Below are 14,709 nucleotides of genomic sequence, written 5' to 3'. Positions count from 1 at the left end.
ATTAGAGAATCTTGAATTTCTTTGTAGTCTAATGAAGAGTCGGCCAAAGAGAAGTTGAACAGAGCAAAATCATTTGTACAACACAAGATTCCAATGCCTAATATGGTGTCTGTTGTTCTCAAAGATTCTCACTCAGGTATCACATCTGAAAAAGATACCATCATTTATTGTTTTTATTCATGTATGAGCAATTTCATGACCAAAACAAAAATAAAAACATACATATATATATCATATAGTGGGATTGAAACTAAAATTGAACCTTAACAGTTTTTCAATTCAAAAATTGATAATCATATAGTGATAATAGCCATAAATTGTTATGTGCTTTTTAGAAATCCATGTGCTCAAGACTTTCACAAACTATTAAAATTTGGACAAAGGACAAAAACATGATGCCAAAAATAAAAGTACCTTTTTTACCTTATATTTTGTTACTTCACAGTATGAAAGTGTCTTTTTACCCTGTTTTCTTTAGGTATGAGTCAGTTGTTACTTCACAATATTGAGAGGTCTTTTCACTCTGTATTCTTTAGGTATGAGTCAGGTGTTGTCACAGGGATCAGCTGATATCTTACTGGATTGCTGTAGTGACTACTGGAATGGAGAAGATGTTAGTCAGTTAACTCAGAGTGATAGGTAATACATGTCTGTTGTGTCGTTTACAAAATGATCAGGATATTGGAATATCTCAATGATGCCGTTTTTTTTTCCATTTTGTGTGTTTTTCTAAATTATTTAACTTGTAAAAATATTTATAATTGGAATATTGATCTCATGGATCACCTGTCAGTTTTTTTATCAAATTTTGGACAGTTGTTATAGTGCTACATAATATAGGCCAAGATCAGTCTATTATTAGTTGTCTGGTTATTTTATTTTGAACTTTTGCCATCCCCCTATTTATGGAATACAGATTTTAGATATGCATAGATTTATTGTCCCACAATGTGGTGGTGAATCATTCAGTGCCCCATTAGATACCTTATCACTAAGATATTTTTGTTTTGTGTACACTTGTATTTGATTATATTTAGTGAAGAAAAATTAAATAGTTTATATTTGTTTTGTATTATTGTATAAGGATACCACAAGAATGTTCATGGAAATTTTTCTATTTAAAGGAAGAAAATCCTTGATTTCTATCATCGAACTAGTATGGCAGCATATTGTACAGCCTTCAGCTACAGACCTCTGACACAGCAGATATCTGCCCATTTAGATGGTGCTTTTATACAGTTACCCCAGAACTGGGCATCAGTGCATCAGGACATATCAACATCAGTGTAAGTTTTTAGTATTCAATTTTGACTTTGTTTAAAGTACCAGTTCACATAAAATTCAGACAGTACCAATGGTAAAGTGATTCATTGTGTAGAAAAACCCACCAAACAAACGATGCTTTTTCAGTCTTTATATGCTACACATTCACATAACGATTATCATTTCTGCATTCAGATAAAGCACTTTTTGAAAATTATACCTTTATCTCCCACTAAAATCAACCAAATGAAACAAAATCAATAACAATAACTGTTGCAAAGTGCTAATTTCAGATACAATCTATATAAATTTTATCTCAAAAGTGCAACAACCAAATGTAAAATCTAAGGCTGGTTATGTGATCAAGGTCTGTGTCTGAACAAGAAATAGAACTAAATTTGATGGGTTTTTGAAGTGCATGAATCACTTGCTGTCTGATTTTATAAAGACTGCTGCCTAATACATTTTCACAGTCTGTTATTGAGCCCTACAAAAAAAAACTTTTCCTCAGTCTGTCACTGCTTGCAAAAGGTTAGGTAGTATATATACATGTTTTAAGCAGTTTTGTTTTGGTTTGTAGCACATGAACTGTAAATGTTCTTTAGTTTATGGGTGTCAATTTCATGGTGGGTCTATATTTCATTGGTTAGTGGAGTTTTCAATTCATAATAAATGACAGTTTTACATTTCATAGAGAATTAGAAAACATGCATGTTGTTTCCCTTACCACATGAAGTTTATAACAAACCACAAAAGTGATTCATTGTACCCCATAAATAAACAGTATTAGAATATGTGATACAAATGTTTTTGAAAAATTATTATTTTTACAGAGATTCAGATATCCATATGATGCCATTTGATTCACGGTCCCTGTATGAAGATAATCGTGCTTATAGTATGGACTCTTTGTTTGACACTACTAGTACAGCATCAGTGGATGATGTTACTGGGTGTTGTAATGTCCAGTGTAATCAAATATTTATAGGCATGATAACCATGCAATATCAGGCAAGACAGGTAAGTTACAAAGAAAGATAACTCTAGATTTCCTGTAACGTTCTATCCATATTTGTTGTGATTAGCAATATTGCTTTAATTTTTATTCTTTGTTTTTCTTGATCTAGATCTTTTTGATAAAATTTCATTTCATAGTAACTTCAATTTTATGTTTTATATTACCTGCAAAGTCTATTGAAATTGTTTTCCAACATAGAATTATACTTTTGAAGTATTGGTACTTTAAGCTTGAAGTATTCCACAGGTTATCTGCTCTATTTTAAATGTAAGTGGATATTGCTTTGCATTAAAGAAAAATTGAGTGTTAATTTCGTATGAAAATATCCATTTTGGTATTTTTGGTCTTCCTTTCAAGGTATTCCTATATTGCGTGCAACAATTTAATTTGTAATATGATGAAAATGAAATCTTATGCTTCTGAAAGTATATTCTGTTATTTCCACCTGGTACCTGTCAATAACCAATTTATACAATGTATCAATAGTTACTTTTTTTTTAAATATTTTAATTCATTTCTTTTTTCCTAGGAATTTGTGCAATTAATAGACAAATTAGAAGTTGCATGTATCAGATTTGTACATTTTTCAAATGAGAATGAAGTTAGAAGCAGGGTATGTATGTTTGAACTCATAAATAATAGGATAATTGAAGTAGTGAATAACCAAAATAATATCAGGAGTGCTGAAGAATACCTAGATTTAACGAGTGTGCGGAACTTGTTCCATGCACAGGTTAAATCTTCAAGCCTTCTTGACACGAGTGATTATAATTTGGTTATTTGGTTATGAACAATGTCATTAGGCATTATTTCCATGCACAGGTTAAATCTTCAAGCCTTGTTGACTCGAGTGATTATTATTCTCGTTAACCAATTGATTATTCTACTTATGCTATAGATTTTCCTCATAATTGCTTGATAGTTTCAACATGAATCTTAAATGCTGTGATTTATGTATGATTTTTTATACTGAACCATTTTAATGTCTTCATAATCCTTCTCTTTGAGAGAAGGTAATAACACTACTGTGATTGCTGATTGTCATAATGGATTTTAAAATTGTACAAGGATAAACCATTATTTCCTTAGTGAATTATCAAAAAAACTTGTGAATGTGTAAACAGAACATTCAAGGCCTTTTGAAGACATAAAATGTTACACTTGATCTAGTATAGAGAAAATACTGAAGTCTAATTACAATGTATTATATCTTTAGTCATTAAAAATGCAAAATACATCTATGAACAATGTCATTAGGCATTATTTTCATGACCTGCTAACTTGACAAAAATGCAATAGTCCAGTATTTCAAACTGAATAATTTATTTATTTCAGGTATTTTCAGAGAAGATGGGATTAGAAGCAGGCTGGAACTGTCACATATCTCTTCAATCTGATGATAATTTCAAACCTCTAGAAAGTTCTCAATCTCAGACTGAACTTGTCAATAGATTTTCTCGCCATTCCAGTAGACATTCATCAGATGCAGCCAAAGATAAACCAACGAATCTCAAATCAAGTATAAAATCAAAAACTGTGATAAGTCTACAGTCTAGGAGCCAAAGTGCTCCCAGTATAGTAAATTTAAGTTCATCCCAAGTCAGATTTGATGTGAATGATGCCAAGATGGTTGATGAGAATGTTCTAGAGGAAGTTTGTATAAATGGAAAAGAGAATGTATTCTGTGAAATTGACATGAATGATGAAAATGATTATCTAATATCTAATAAAGACAGTGATGGGGAGAGTCGACATGCCTCTAGCTATCTGACTGAAAATACAGAGGACAGTATTACTGGTGTGCTAGATAATAGAGTAGGTCATTGTTCATAATGTAGACAGATGACAAAAGTTTTATAAGTATCGCCCAGTCCAGTGGGTTTAACTGGGCAATACTTGGCATTTATATGTAAAACAAGCCAGTAAAGTAAGGCTGCAATTTTCTCTTTGCCATTTTCTCAGACATTACTTTATCATAAATAGGATTGAAATAAAAAGGAATATTACAGGCCTGTAGTTTTTGCTGACAAGTAGACATGCAGCAAAATGCAAGGTGCAATTTGAAAATGCTATTTTATAAATTGCAATGAAAATTTCAGGCTTTACCGTATTCAAATTATTCCTGAAGAAGTTTAAATCCTGAAATAAAAACACATCTCATAATTAATTGAATTGATTGTAAACATTTAGTCATTTTGATGTTGTTTTTTTATTTATGTGTAATTTCAGGCAAAGCTTCCAAGAGGCATAGAAAATATAAGGCCACATTTAGAGAACATAGATAATGTACCTTTGTTGGTCAATCTGTTCACAGACTGTACTTCAGAAAGTAAGTCAGTTTACCTATTCATAGACTGTACTTCAGAAAGTAAGTGAGTGTACCTATTCACAGACTATAATTCAGAAAGTAAGTCAGTTTACCTATTCACAGCCTGTACTTCAGAAAGTAATTCAGTTTACCTATTCACAGACCAAGAGTCCGGAAATTTTGACAACCCATGCCGGACATTGTATCAAACTTTAGCAGACGTTTTTGTCAGTCTTTTACACACTTAGATCAAAAATAAACTTAAAAAAAGGTTTTATGTAGTTATTTTAAGATAAATATTGGTAAGTGTGTTATTTCATCACATACTCTGTCTTCTGAGTGGTGAAAAAAAAAGTTAATTATTTATAGAAGAAAATCGTGAACACCTTTTGTATATTGATTTAAATGGTCTGTTGACTTCCGTGTTAAAACGTTTCAATCGAAGAATTAATAATTACAAACTACATGTACGACTGATTGGTAGTTTCAGTTCCATGTGCTTTCGTTACCTCTGAAAGATCAGCGGGAAAATGGTGGACTTGTCAATGTCTTTTCTTAGTTAATAAATGTATGAAGATTCTCTGAGTTACTTCATTAATTTGTATAGGCAAGGGGGCTGCATGTGTACTGTTAATTCAATCATGCAATCAACTAATCAGTTACAGGTAAATCACAGTCACAGGTGGCTGCTCATCGGCAAAAATTGACACACACCTGTCAATTAACTTCCAATAAACAATTAGGAGACTAGTAGAAAGGATGTTTATACACTAATAAAACTATGCAGACTGTAATTTATAAGGGTTGGCAATTTTTTTTTTTTTTTTGTCCGATATTGGAAAACTGTCGTTGGTCATTTGCAAAATTTGTCAGTCAATGACCGGCATTTTTGACCATTTCCGGATCCATGTCACAGACTGTACTTCAGAAAGTAAGTCAGTTTACTTATTCACACACTGTACTTCAGAAAGTAAGTTAGTTTACCTATTCACAGGTTGTACTTCAGAAAATAAGTCATGTTAACCTATTTACAGACTGTAAGTCAGTTTACCTTCAAAGTTAGTTGATTTACCTATTCATTGACTGGTCAAATTAGAATTGTAGTCTTAATTGAATCTGATCAATTTAGGATTTTGGTATTTGTTTTCTCCCTGAGGAACACAATTTATTGAATTGATCAATTCACGCTCATTCAGGGGGGTTATATAACTAATGGTTAAGACAGTTGGTATTTATCTCAATGCTTATTATTCACAGCAACAGAAGAAATGATCAAGATTATGCAAGAAAATGAAGAAGTTGTGATATGTGTTGGAAGCTCTCTTAACATACACAATACTAATTTGTTTATGCAAGCAGACTGCAGGTATGCTTTATGACTGTTTATAGATATTAACACTTTTAAAAATTGTACTTGGGATTTTTCCATTGTTCATAACATCATATGTTAAAGCCTTAAGCTTCTGCTTTTGGTACTGAAAAATATAAATGGAAGTATTACTCAACAAATATGATAATGGCAGTTTTGATATCAAGACAGACTATATCACAGCTAGCCCAGAAGACTTAGATACGATGTTCTGTCAAGATGTTCACAACATTTTTCTGTTTACTAGTGATGTCCCAGTCAATACCACATATGGAAATTGACAATATTTTTTTAGGATCAAATATGATAATGGCAGTTTTGAGGTTAAGACTATATCACAGCTAGCCCAGAAGACTTAGATACGATGTTCTGTCAAGATGTTCAGTTTACAGCCTTTTTAGATTGAAAATACAATGTAACTTGCAGTAAGATCAATGGAAAAATAGTAAAGTTGTTGATGAATTGAAAATGACATCAGTTAAGAGTTGGTGTACCCAAGTTATTACAAACATGATGGCCATAATGTTATATTTATGATAAGTGTTATCTCTACAATTTGTATATATCATCCTTCTATGTGGAGTACATTTAAATGTAATTTTTTCTAGGAATAAACAGAAGTCTATATGTGCCCACATTGCCCATTGCAATTTCACATTTATCTATATTATATGTCTAAAATACATGAAAATTTAAATTTATCATATAAATATATTACTATTAATTTCAGTTACAGTGTCAAAAAATAGTTTGATAATCAGAAAGTATAATCCTGTTTTATTTTTAGTTTTTCCTTAGAACCAATGTATCCACAGATTTGTGCCAGACAGAGACTGAATGTGGAGAAATGGTGTGATGATAGGCTTACACCTAATCAGTTGGCTAGTCTTCTTATAAGTATACCATGTCCTCTTATGTTCAGGAGAGAGGATTATGTTGGGCTTGTGCAGATTCTGGCAGAGGTAGGTTTTCACAATTTTCAGGGGAGATAATCCATGATTTTTTTTTTATTATTACTTAACCAGTTTTAATACATTGCACTTGAAATATGAAAAGTTGCTAATAATTTCAAGTATTGACTGTGACATTCACTTACTTCAAATATGTTGATTCAACACTGATTCTGATTCTCAGAGTTTTGATGATTCATTTTTTTTCAAAATTATCATATTGGGTCAAGGGAGATAATTCCAACAGTTTTGTTATATGCTAATTTGAAAATCTCCCATTTCTGAGTATTTATTCTGGCATTCATGGATCTCTCAATACATTTTAGACATGACAGGACATATTTATAAAAAAAATTATTGTCAGGAAGCCATGTCTTGCAGTTAAACACATAATCGGACAGTAACTCGTTTCTGGATAGTCCGAATCCTCTGACCCTGCAACCCTCCTCTTTTTTATTTGGATATTGATATGTCGGGTTGGGGTCAGAACGATGTGCCATACAAAAAGTTGGAGATTTAGCGGTACCACAGAGTATCGCCCTTCAACCGCTTGTAACGACTTGTAAGTTGGAAATTGTGCATGTCACACCTACCTAGTTTGATTCTGGAGTCATTTTCCTGTATGCTGATACCAAATTTGCTACAAAAATTACATTTATTATTGAAGAATCGTTAATTTTCCACGAGAGACCCTGTTTTGTTGAACCGTAATAGAGAGTAGGTTGAGCTTGTTACTTTTGGAACTGAAGGGTAGCGGGCACGTAATATTTCAGCAGAATTTTGAAATATTCTGATAGATTCCAGTTTTAAAAATTGTTTCTGCTCCGTTCCGGACTAGTTTCTGGACAGAATATTTGCATGACATACTGGTACCTTTCAAAATTAATGAAGAAGTCATATTTCATTGGCTTTGAATTTAACTGTATTACTATGCTGGAATGAAAATGTCAGGGATTGTGATTAGCTCTTTCCAAAATGATACAAAGTTTTATGGTATTCTGATTCTGCAACAAAAGAGATATAACTCAGTGATAAGTTTTGTTTTCTAACAGATGTGACTTGAGGCTGAAAACTACTCTTTAGAATTCAATATGTGTAACACAACTTTCCAGTTTGCAGATTATCTTTCTTTTGTTTATTAATAATATCTGTTTTACTTCCTTGTAGGCCAGAACATTCCTGATGTCTCAACGAAACTGTTTCTACCTGATGTTATGTTACCACCTGTCAATCTGCCTTGCCCAGGTGCTATCCAGTGTCATCCTCCTACCACCTGTATTATCCAGCCAGCATTTGTTATGGTTACTATTTATAGTTATTCCTGTACTATGTCTTGCTTTGATGGGGAATCCTGTTGACCCTAGAGTCATGAATAATGCAACAAGCAAGAATCCTGATTATGTTAGTAGGCAGGTAAGGATAACCTGGTTTGATTGTTTAAAGGTTATTTCAAAAAGTAACATCCCAGTATAGGTGTCTAACTTTGATAGTGTTCCCACAACTGATGTGTCATCTAAAAGGGATATGAAAAGGTGATCAACAAGTTTTGTCTATCTACTCATGTCTGTTTTTATGTAATGCCATCTTTGCCAAACAATTAATTTTAGGACAGGTAAAGATTAAATTCATGTTGTAAGAGTTCTGGTTTCTAGATGTGGCACATCTTAATTCCATTTTTATATTAGATTTAAAGTCTTGTATGAAAAAGGATTTTTCAGAAATATTTTCACTGCAAAAAATGCTGGAGAACCTTGCTCAACACAGAGAACCATTCCATTTTTATATTAGATTTAAAGTCTTGAATGAAAAAAAAAGATTTTTAAGAAATATTTTCACTGCAAAAAATGCTGGAGAACCTTGCTCAACACAGAGAACCATTCCATTTTTATATTAGATTTAAAGTCTTGTATGAAAAAAAAGATTTTTAAGAAATATTTTCACTGCAAAAAAATGCTGGAGAACCTTGCTCGACACAGAGAACCATTCCATTTTTATATTAGATTTAAAGTCTTGTATGAAAAAAAGGATTTTTAAGAAATATTTTCACTGCAAAAAATGCTGGAGAACCATACTCAACACAGAGAACCATGCCAGATTGTAGCCATATATATACATCTGTAAATGAAGCTAGTATTAGATAATGATTGCAGCAATTTCTTAGTATATGAAAATGACATTTAAAATTGTGTGGTGTATCACAACTAGTTACAAGTCATTCTTAACCAGCTTGTTATATAATTACATAATCACTATAAATAGAATACTTGATATGTTTACAGATGGTGCTACAATTCCTGTGTTGTTTCCTCTTGAGATTTTTACCATGTACATGTGTTGCTGTACTGTGTTATGGATTGACATTGAACTCATTATGTGATAGCCCAACCTGTGCATTGTATAAGTTTGGGTAAGTATGTACCATGTACCTACCAATATATCATTTACCTAAAGCAAAAGTAAATGGCCCTAGTCCCTTCAAAGGTAGAACTTCTAAAAATCTGGATGAATTATGTGGACAGAGTTGAAAGTGAAACATCATACTGGTATATGAAAAATATTATATGTATTTTTTTAAAAAGTAAACATAATTTTTTCCTTATTTTGTGTCATCTCTTGTTTGTTAACACAAGTTTTTGATGTTTTTTTTACTGGAACTTTGGGAAATTGATGGCCATGGATTTAAAAAGAGAAAAATCTAAATATTCCTACTCATAAAATCAGTATGCAAATTGCAAAAAGACTGTTTTGTTCAGTTACGGAATAATTGATATATTTTTTTGGTCTATGCATATTTTTTTCAAGTATGCACCACATACATTGAGGTTATTTCAAATAAACTGAAAAAAATATGAAAGTAGTTCCTTAAAATTTTATTTTAGTATCAAAATTCAACAAGTAAAGCATATAAAGAAATTGATGACATGATAGTCAGATTACAAATTTGGACAATTTTTTTTTTTTATCCAATTAGAGAGCATTTTACTTCTGAACTTTAAATTATCATATAATATCTTACCAAAAGAAAGATAGCTTGTAAAGTACATTTTAGATATTCCAATTATATTGCTGTTCCCATTGCATCGTGGTATTATTAGAATAAGAACATGGAGTGATGATAATACCATAAAGCATTAATTATTTATATATTTGATATTTTACAGGCATTATAATGCTACTAACTACTGGTATGACAACTTCTCAGAGAGTTTACCCATTGCTCAAAATATATTCCTGTTCTTCATTGTTCTTTATTTTGGTATGTTTGTAAAATTTGATCTAGACCATTAGTTTTGTCTGTTACTATGAATGCAAAAATTATTGCATTCATTTTTATATCGTGATTTGACAGATTTAACTGGAAATGTGATTTGAATTAGGTGGTTCTGGGAAATTTCCCCTATCAATAATGTTGAAAATTCCATAATGCAAGTTTCAATTAGTGTGAATTGAAGTCATTCACGTTTCTCACAATATTTATGTCATTGCAATAATTTATAAATTTACAGTATTTATTACGTGTGACTAGTATCATTAACTCGATAAACATGTTCTTACCCCTACATCATAAGAGGTATGAATACCATTCCTCTATACTGATGGCAGAAAATAGCTTGCCAGACAATCTCCAGCATTGCTAGAGTATACATGTACTATACATCTTGTACAAAGTTACAACCCTGGATTAAATATACAAGGAGGTATCACCTCATTGAAAGCTATTTTTTATAAAGTCTAGCTGGCCATGTGGTTTTGGGACTAGTCCTCATGCAGATGTTGTCATTGATGTCACTATACAGTCAAAAATTTGCTGTGTAAATTTCATTCTTACATTGAAAGTTTAAGACCCTGATCTAATATATGTATTTATACTTTATCTTCTGTATAATCTATAACAAATAGTGTTTTGTTGATATATTATACATGTAGTAACTAACAATTTGACAATAAATGCTGTGAGCAAACATGTACTTTTTGTTGTAGGAGTCTTGATACCTCATAGCACTGATTAACTGGACAAACCTGCCTTTTATAAGACACATTTCAGGAGGAATATTTACAGGATTTAAAAAAATTGTATTTAAGGCAGGTTTTTGATGAATATTTATGTTACACTGGATTGCATTATAATATTGTATTGAAATAGTTAATATGAACAGAAGCCATAATATTTTTGACAACTAGGCAGTATGTTGAGATTTACATGTATATTTATTTTCTTCATATTTTCAGCATGTATTTCCATTAGTTTTGTCCACTGGTTTGATCATATCTGGCAGAAATCTCCAACAACAAACAAGTTATGGACAATTACAGTACCATTAGTGTAAGTTTATATCAGCTTTTGGGTCTATGTCATAATGTCACTGAAACAACCTTTAACTCCATTCTTTGGCACCACAAAACTTAGAAAAAATAGTCGTATAAATTATTCTTCACTTCCATGGTAACTCAGATCAATGTCTTTGATATAATGATGTCACAAACAATTGTGGGTTGATAGGATTAATAGCTAGAAAAATGGTAAACTTCAGGGGATAGACTTGTTCTTTCATTGATTGAATGACTACTACTTGATAAACTTCCTTTGGTAGTTAACTGGAGGTTTAAACTTTCTATCAAATAGATTCAAATATGGTAATAGCAAGTTTTTATAGTGTCTTGTCAACTGTTCCATGAACTTCCTAGGAAAGTTCACCAATCAAAAGTAGACCAGCTCTATTAAACTGAGGTGAACTATTTTATAAATGAATATTTATTAAACAATTGAAAACCAGTGATACAATTTACACTTTTTATTTTACAGATTAGTTGGTCAGATTATCATTAGTGTCTGTGATATATACTTAAGAAGCAAGGATCAAAGTCCATTGTCATTCTCCAACATACATCCAGCTGTTTTTGCTGTTGGGTTCAGTTTCCCTCTTATCATCATAGGAGTCAATGAACTTGTCAAAAAATATGAAATTAAGTGAGTATTGTTTGGTAAAGTGTTGTTTTTGTGTTGAGTACAGTGATCTGTAAAATCATGGTCATAGAAGTAGCAAAAGAAACTAATTTAATAAGAATTGAACTACACAAAAAAAAATGGAATTATAAAACAAGAAATAAAACACCCACAGCATCCCAGTATTATCAGGCCCAGTTGCACAACTGACTTATATCTGAAAGCAAGTCTTGAAATTTTTAGCAATAAGAATTTTACATATCAAAAATAATGTTTATGTTTACTGTATCCTGACCACCTTCTGGTACCTGTTTGAACACTAGAGTTCTGCGATTAATGTAGGTCTGTAGTATCAGTACCAGTGCTAAACAATCTTGCTTGTTTTTGCAGTGTACATTGTAACGATAGGTACATCGAGCAAGGGTCCAGAAACAGTAAAAAATACTGGACATTCAACGATGAATTTTGCAAATGACTGACGACCATTTTCCAATGTTGGACATAAAAAATTGTCAACTCTTATAAGTTACAGTCTGTGTGGTTTTGTTAGTTTATAAACATCCTGTCAACCTATTTCCTAATAGATTATTGGAAATTAATTGACAGGTGTGTGTCAATATTAGCCGATGTGCAGCCACCTGTGACTGTGATTTACCTGTAACTGATTAGTTGATTGCATAATTAAATTAACAGTACATGTGCAGCACCATTGTGTATACGAATTAATTGAAGTGACTCGGAGAATTTACATACTATTTACATACATTTATTACTTGATTTATTAAGAAAAGATTGACAAATCCATCATTTTCCTGCTAATCTTTCAATGGTAATGAAAGCACATGCTGAAAGTATGAATCACTCATAGTTTATAATTATTAATTTATCGATTGAAGCTTTTTAATGCAGACATCAACAAGTAATTGAAATCAATATAGAAAATGAATTGGCGATTTTCTTTTATAAATAATCAACATTTTTTTTTTCATTACTCTGAAGTTCTTGGCTGTTTTCCAATGTGATGAAAAAGTCCGAGAGATACAATGTTTTGTTTACGTGTTAGAACGTCCACGTGTGGTCAAAACCAAACTTATTCAAATATTTTGTAAAAGACAGAGTATGTGATGAAATAACACAAATTCCAATATTTATATTTTAATAACTCCAAAAAAAGTTTTTTTTAAAGTTTATTCTCGATCTGAGCATGTAAACGACTGACACAAACATCTGCTGAAGTTTGATAAATGACCAAAAAGGGCTGTCAAAATTTCCGTACCCATGACAATGATGTACAAACATAAACCGGCAAAACTTGGTTAAGAAAAAAATTTATTTGGTAATTTGCATTTCATTCTTGATTTATGCTGGTAGTTTGAAAGGACAGAAAATAATTGTCATACTAGCAATTAACATTTTAATACCTTGCAATACTGACAACTATGTGCATATTTGTAATTTCAGGCTGTACACAAGATATCAGAAGAGAACAAGGTTGAATTTTGGTACAAAGCTTGGAATGAATTCCCCCTTTTGATGGAAATGGTTGAGGATTTATAGAAGAACTTGCTTTACAATGAAGATACAAATCAACCTTTATTAAGAAGTATTTATTTTTTTATTTTTCAATGGCAAAGTATTTATCTTTTTTATTTGTGTGCATGAAAAGATCAGACTTTCTGTGTCTTATTGTTTTTATACATGTACCTTTAGATATTGCGTATTTTTAATATACATGTACCACATTCTGAACTACATGTACATGTATGTCTAAGTGTTGCTTACTCACAATCATTATAAGTGGATCCAAAGGGGCAGGCCTGGGTTCCCTATTATTGTCAAACAAAAATTTTGGTATCGCATTGGATAGATAATCACTTGAGTGATTGGACCATTCAGTAGGCTACCCAGGCTCTTCCAAGTTTCTAGATCCACCATTAATCATGCTTTAATGTAAGCTAGTAAGGTTGTTAAAACATTCATTTAACATGTAATTCAATTGGTCCTGTGTGTTTAAAAGCAGGATACTTGCAGAAAGTGTTTGGGTTGTTTTGAGCAAGGGTAATACAGTTTTGTATTATAGAAGGATAATTGATGATCTACTTTATATATGTACAACAACTGTGTCATGAAATCATGAGAATACAGATCAATTGAATTAATATAGTTCTATTTTTACTCTATTTGATACATTTGTTTACTTGTGCAATAACATAACGTTTGTATTGTGCTGTGATATGTTGACTTTAAGATGGTACTGACACAATCAAGTGTTACATTTTTGTTTTGGTATGGAACTTGTATTCATTTTTAATACTTTGAACAGAGCTGTCTGTAGTACTAGTATAAAAATGTTAAGATCAAGAGAAAGATGTTGAAGATGTTCGATTTGTTACCTTTACATTGACAATAAAATGTGAAAATGAAGTCTTAGATTCATTATTAATTATTCAACAGTAAGATTTTACATCACATGATCAGGATCCACCACACAGGATGGTACTTGCTATAATAGAGCATACATGTATATAGCTCAAGTGGTAGCTTGTTAACATTGAGAGCTGGTAGCTTGTTAACATTGAGAGCTGGTAGTCAGGATTCAATTACTGACCTACTTATACATTTAAACAGGAAGTTCTTGCTGTGGCAACCATAAACTAGAAATAAAATGCTTTGCAGGGTGCAGCTTGATATGACTGTAGAGATTTAACCCTGAATAGTTGGAGCAAATATGGAACTATAGAATCTGTAACGATAACAAGTTGATTATGGAATTTCTCACATCGAGTGAAATAAATTTTATAGGTTTGATTGCAAGGCTTGCCGAGCTATTCAAACTATAAAATTTATTTCACGAGC

General features: G+C 31.6%; 1 protein-coding gene across 1 annotated transcript in view; it reads left to right on the top strand.

Moving 5' to 3' along the window:
* The window catches only part of LOC148619617 (transmembrane protein 94-like), a 51,833-nt gene extending 37,556 nt beyond the window's left edge, over nucleotides 1-14,277 (top strand). The window contains exons 15-29 of the mRNA XM_088579731.1: nucleotides 28-136; nucleotides 537-639; nucleotides 1,125-1,286; nucleotides 2,097-2,283; nucleotides 2,811-2,894; nucleotides 3,617-4,096; nucleotides 4,511-4,610; nucleotides 5,847-5,955; nucleotides 6,746-6,920; nucleotides 8,076-8,321; nucleotides 9,188-9,315; nucleotides 10,070-10,164; nucleotides 11,139-11,232; nucleotides 11,713-11,877; nucleotides 13,315-14,277. Of these exons, the coding sequence (XP_088435857.1) occupies nucleotides 28-136; nucleotides 537-639; nucleotides 1,125-1,286; nucleotides 2,097-2,283; nucleotides 2,811-2,894; nucleotides 3,617-4,096; nucleotides 4,511-4,610; nucleotides 5,847-5,955; nucleotides 6,746-6,920; nucleotides 8,076-8,321; nucleotides 9,188-9,315; nucleotides 10,070-10,164; nucleotides 11,139-11,232; nucleotides 11,713-11,877; nucleotides 13,315-13,387 (2,310 nt within the window). The 3' untranslated portion in view covers nucleotides 13,388-14,277. The remainder of the gene's footprint in view (nucleotides 1-27; nucleotides 137-536; nucleotides 640-1,124; nucleotides 1,287-2,096; nucleotides 2,284-2,810; nucleotides 2,895-3,616; nucleotides 4,097-4,510; nucleotides 4,611-5,846; nucleotides 5,956-6,745; nucleotides 6,921-8,075; nucleotides 8,322-9,187; nucleotides 9,316-10,069; nucleotides 10,165-11,138; nucleotides 11,233-11,712; nucleotides 11,878-13,314) is intronic.
* Nucleotides 14,278-14,709: the final 432 nt, after the last annotated feature.

The sequence above is a fragment of the Perna viridis genome, chromosome 4, assembly GCF_037379345.1.
Source record: "Perna viridis isolate PV_CMFRI_1.1 ecotype Kerala chromosome 4, ASM3737934v1, whole genome shotgun sequence".
NCBI classification, from domain to species: domain Eukaryota; kingdom Metazoa; phylum Mollusca; class Bivalvia; order Mytilida; family Mytilidae; genus Perna; species Perna viridis.
Note: the sequence above shows the minus strand (reverse complement) of the source record. Positions and strands in the feature narration are given on the sequence as shown.